Source organism: Sinocyclocheilus grahami, unplaced genomic scaffold (genome assembly GCF_001515645.1).
Source record: "Sinocyclocheilus grahami isolate Dianchi unplaced genomic scaffold, SAMN03320097.WGS_v1.1 scaffold1793.1, whole genome shotgun sequence".
Lineage (NCBI taxonomy): Eukaryota > Metazoa > Chordata > Actinopteri > Cypriniformes > Cyprinidae > Sinocyclocheilus > Sinocyclocheilus grahami.
Window position 1 is genome coordinate 133,082 of NW_015506972.1, and position 5,742 is coordinate 138,823.

Genomic DNA, 5,742 nt, shown 5'->3' on the forward strand with positions numbered 1-5,742 from the left:
GTTTACGTTAAAAACACACGAGTTACAAAAGCAGTGGGTTATGTCTGTGAAGGTAAACAGCTGGGAAATAAATCGCTTGTTTATTTTAGATCTGTGTGGCAGCAGCAATATACAGTAAATAAATCGATATATCCACTGCTCTGTTGTCTCCTCTGAGGCTGGGACTCTAAACAGTGTTCTGTGCTCGTCTGTGCAGCCAAAGACAGAACAGTTAGCATGTTTTGCTCAAACTTTCGCCATGGCATTAGAGCTGGTACACCGTTGCCTTGAGTGGAAGTTTACAGATTAAGGGGCGGTAATATTATGAGATCCCTTTGCCACGTCACCAAGGGAGCAAAATCACATGCGCTGGTTTTCTCAGACGCTTGCAGAAAAAGGCTTTCCAAAACAAAGTGATTGGATTAATCTTTTTCACGTTTCCTTGGTTGGTAGATGCACCAGGGACCTGATTATAGCACTTAAAACCTGGAAAAGTCAGATTTTCATGATATGTCACCTTTAAGTAATTTTTTATGGTTTTATTTTTAGTTAACTATAATAACCCTGGTGCAAAGTACTGTGCCCTAATCCCTCATTAAATGCCAATCTGTGGGATTTTATGATCTGTTTTATAGTCTACCAGGTGAAAATCAGTCTGATTTCCTATTAAAGTTGCAGCACATTACAAGCGAATGTATTTCAATCAAAACATTACACAATTCACCTTTAAGCTACACCTTAATCTGCTCCATTAAAATGCAACAGAATGGATGACATGCTGATCAGGGATTCATCCGACTGTCCTCTTCTCCATCAGCATGTTTAATGCACACACAGACTCACATCGTAACCACTTGATCTGGTAAATGACTCCCTGTAGGAGTGCTGGATTATATAGTTATCACTGCAGAAAATTCCCAGTCTTAACCTGTGCTTTGCTCTGACAACCTCTATCAAGAGTCAGGGTATAATCATCTGTTTCAACTAAACCGCACTTCTTACTTCAACCTGAATTACACGGTCTGTCACAATAGTCATAAAGATGGCAGGTGGGGAGTAATATACCTCCCAATTAAGAGAAAGCATCAGTGATATAGTGTAATCCTCGTACACTATAAAAAACCCTGCAATTGTTATACCTTAAAGGAATAGTTCAGCCGAAAATGAACATTTGCTGAAAATGTCCTCACCCTCAGGCAATCCAAGATGTAGATGAGTTTGTTTCTTCATCATATTTGGAGAAATGTAGCATTCCATCACTTGCTCACCAGTGGATCCTCTGCAGTGAATGGGTGCCGTCAGAATGAGAGTCCAAACAGCTGATAAAAACATCACAATAATCCACAAGTAATCCACACCACTCCAGTCCATCAGTTAATGTCTTGTCAAGAGAAAAGCTGTGCGTTTGTAAGAAACAAATCCATCATAAAGACTTTTTCACTGGAGGAAGCATTATTATGGATTGTAGACTTATATTTTTGCCAGAAGTGACAGTTTAAAGTTCTTAACTTCTTAATGATGGTTTTGTTTCGCACAAACACGCAGCTTTTAAATTCACAAGTCATTAATTGATGGACTGGAGTGGTGTGGATTACTTTTGCAGCTGTTTGGACTCTCATTTTTGCTTGTACTCAGGGTTAGTCATTTGAACAAACCTCGAAACTTTGGTACGTAACTCATCCCGCTACTACAGACGTGAAGGATTCCACAGCTTGTTGAGGAGAGGTGTGCACATTTTGAATGATTTTTCATTGAATGTGCTTGCTTGGACAATATGAGGATTTGGTTTATTTTTTTGGTTTAGTATGAGGATTCATGCTCTAAGAGTATTATGCATTATGTATTTTGTCTGAACATTTGGAAAAATTCCATTGCTGATTTCTTTCCTCAGTTTGTTGAACACTTGAAGTCCTTTTAAAGCCATTAACGTTTTGCCTGGAGACCTACTTTGGTCATAAATAGTCTGAATAAACATCTGATCTGCTACATATAATACCATTTATAAAATCATATTATTATTAACATGTACATATGCAAATTTTACTATGGGGATTTTATATACGTTATAAACTTATATCTTCATCTACCTATTTTTTTATATTTCACCTTAGTTAACATTGCAATATCACTCTTGATATAGGGCCCTATATATGAGATTTCCATATGAGTGCATGCAAAAAGATCTGATCTGTGCAGCCTGTGATATTCTTGTGTTTCTGCAGTGTAAATCTGTGTGTTTTTCTCTCATGTATTCATCACTTAGTAAAGTAGCAGCAGACCTTTCTTTGATGTCACAATTTGAGGAATCATTCAGGACAAGGAATGTTTAATCCATAGTTTCAGGCTTTTCTTCAGATCACTAACCCAAAGTTTGAGCAACAGCTGTAGCCTTGCCTCTTCCTCCACAGGAGAAAATTAGAGCAACAGAGCTATTGAAATGCATTGAGAGCTCAAGTCGAGCTCTGAGGCTTTGATGATGTCTCTGTACTCTGATGTAGTCCTGCTTCACTCGTCCATAGAGTCGCTGAAGTATCTTTATGTTCCTCAGAGGCTGATGCAGCTCCTGCGCTGCGGGATGCAGCAGTTAGGTTATTATAGTTTGATTTATTCTGAGAATTGAGATGCTCTGCCTGTACAGCAGCAGAAATGCACCACCAGAAGCATCTAATTAGAGCGGCAAAGCTTGTGCGTTTTGTTGTCTGATGGCTAGTGTAAATGAGCACACGGGATAGAGATAGTTACAAATGCACCGGACTCTCATTAGAGCAATGTTTGTCAGCAGATTTCGCACAATGGACAGACCGATGCTGCATTAATTTACTGTATTATCTACTGCCTTACTTTTAGAAAAGCTTATACAGGTGCATCTCAATAAATTAGAATGTCATGGAAAAGTTAATTCAGTAATTCAACTCAAATTGTGAAACTCGTGTATTAAATAAATTCAATGCACACAGACTGAAGTAGTTTAAGTCTGTGGTTCTTTTAATTGTGATGATTTTGGCTGACATTTAACAAAAACCCACCAATTCACTATCTCAACAAATTAGAACATGGTGACATGCCAATCAGCTAATCAACTCAAAACGCCTGCAAAGGTTTCCTGAGCCCTCAAAATGGTCTCTCAGTTTGGTTCACTAGGCTACACAATCATGGGGAAGACTGCTGATCTGACAGTTGTCCAGAAGACAATCATTGGCACCCTTCACAAGGAGGGTAAGCCACAAACATTCATTGCCAAAGAAGCTGGCTGTTCACAGAGTGCTGTATCCAAGCATGTTAACAGAAAGTTGAGTGGAAGGAAAAAGTGGGGAAGAAAAAGGATGCACAACCAACCGAGAGAACCACAGCCTTGTGAGGATTGTCAAGCAAAATCGATTCTGCCACGACCGCTGCCCTGGCCCTGGCCATAACCGCTTCCCTGGCATCTTGCCTGACCTCTTCCCGGACCACGTGGTTCACTGCATGCAAAGCCACCAGTGGTTGGGCAAAATTTCTGTGTGGCAGGACACTGGCCATCATGGAAACAGCTTTCAGCACACAGTGGAATCATCTCCGGTATGGGGCAGTGACCAGGCTTCACTGCGTGGACAAAGATAGTCAGCTTTAGTTTGTGCATATATAGACCGTATGCCACTTCAACATACAGCACGAAACACTCAAAGCATGAAAGCAAGTTACCTACAGAGTGAACTTTATTCTAGGTCAGTGGTTCCCAAACCTGTCTTGCAGGCCCCCCTGCCTGCCACCTTATCTAACACCTGATTGCACTCATCAGCTCGTTAGTAGAGACTGCAAGAACTAAATTGGGTGTCTTATTAGGGAGACATACAAAATGTGCAAGGGGTCCTCCTGGACAGGTTTGGGAACTACCATTCTAGGCATTATTCCTCTATTTTGTAAAGCCATCCTGTGCTTAACCATCCTAAGGGATGAATTCAAACCTACTTTAGACGAGAACCGCAAAAGGCAAAGTATCTTAAATTTACACTGAACTCAGTTTCACTTTTTTTTTTTTTGGACCCTTGGGCCCAATCAAAATTCTATTTTATACCCCTTCCCCTTGAAACTGAGGGTCAAGGGGTAGGGGTGAAAATATTCCCCTAAGAATTGGGACACCACTACCATGCCATCACACGTCGTCTAGCTCCTACAATACACACACCTATACTGGTGTGCATTAGAGCCTTTAATTACCGTTCTATATTACTGCATTGCTTACTGACACACACATATGGGAGATCGCGCAGCTCTCACATCCAGGACAAAAGAAACTTGTGAATGCTGCCCCACAACTTTTAGTAATAAGTTGAAATACTGAATCGCTACATTATATTTTCCAGCAACGAGGATATAAAAAGAGAAACGCACTGACGCGCAACTTCCATCTCTCTCGAAATGGCGATATTTGAGAAAAGGGTTTAGGGATTTCTAATTATTGGAGGGACTAGCCCCCCTCAATGTGTATGGTGGTTATCGCCCAGATCAGACATGAATATGTTGTGGCACGATCGTGCAGTCTGTAATGATATGACGTTAGTTAGCAAATATTAACGATTTTTTGCAAACATTTCTTTGAGTAACATGACCTCACGATTGAATGTAACAAAACGATTACATTTCGTTAAAATCTTTATTAAAGCCAAAAATGCTTACATTTGTGTCTTTTTGTTCGCTTGGGCAGCCATGTTGCCCCTGAAGCCGTTTTACGCCGAGATACTTCATACCCCTTCGTTTGAAGTGTGGTCCCGAAAAATCTTTGTTTGAAGGGCTATCTGGCCCTTCCCCTACCCCTCCAACCAAAAGAGAATCGAGACACCCCTACCCCTTCACGTGAACGCGCGAAACGGAGGGGTAGGGGAAAGGGGAAGGGCTAAGGGGTAGAATTGGGATTGGGTCTTAGTGTCCGTTATTAACTGGAACTCACTGAAAACAGGCAGCACGCAAACAGGCCCAGAGTCAAATCGACAGCATTGGTGTCCTCCAGGGCAGTCTTCATCAGAAGCGCATCCTCGACCAGACGGCACGACCGTCAGCCTCTCCGGACACAAACCATCCACTAGAGGATCATTAGTGGAGGCCAGGGAGTGCAGTTTCACCATTTGGAAATCAGGGGTTCCACAATGGGTCTCAAACCTAAATACAAATTTTACATATTTGTCTGCTTCAAATCAAAAGGATTTTAAAACCTACTACTCATACCTAAACTGTTAATTACTTTTCGAAGATTGAGAGTCACTTATTTCTGCATTTCTTCAGTCGGTGTAATGAAGTCAACAGATATTCTCACCTGTGGTTCGCCTTTGAATAGCGCGAGTTATGCTCAAGTATCCGAACAGACACGATAAAACGGCGATCAACGAGAAATATGCTCGAGCTGTCATCCTCCCGACCTGCGATCTCACAATGAGCTCTCCTGGAAAATGCGCTGAATTGGTGCGTCAGGCGGAACGGACAGCGAAGCGCACAAAACTAAAACGAATACGTGCTGTTGCAATATCAACCTCTGTAAAATGGGGTTTTAAAGATCCAAGGAGTTCAGGTCAATTCCAACCCTGATCAAACTCACCTGCTTGGAGTTTTCTAGTAATCTGGAATGCCTTGATTAGCTTGTTCAGGTGTGTTTGATTGGGGTTGGATGAGCTGAATGCTGCATTCACGCCATGTCATAATAAATAAGGTAGCCTAATTACGAGTATTGTGCATTTCTATGGCAAAACTATCAACTGCAAAATGAATCTGCAGTGGTCAGGTGGTACAGCG

General features: G+C 41.4%; 1 protein-coding gene across 1 annotated transcript; it reads right to left on the reverse strand.

Moving 5' to 3' along the window:
• Nucleotides 1-3,343: 3,343 nt before the first annotated feature.
• LOC107572680 (perlwapin-like) lies at nucleotides 3,344-5,513 on the reverse strand. Its single transcript, XM_016259110.1, has 3 exons — nucleotides 5,270-5,513; nucleotides 4,907-5,038; nucleotides 3,344-3,561 (listed from the first exon to the last, which is right to left on the reverse strand). The coding sequence occupies exons 1-3, from the start codon at nucleotides 5,361-5,363 to the stop codon at nucleotides 3,344-3,346; spliced, it is 444 nt and encodes a 147-aa protein (XP_016114596.1). The 5' UTR covers nucleotides 5,364-5,513.
• Nucleotides 5,514-5,742: the final 229 nt, after the last annotated feature.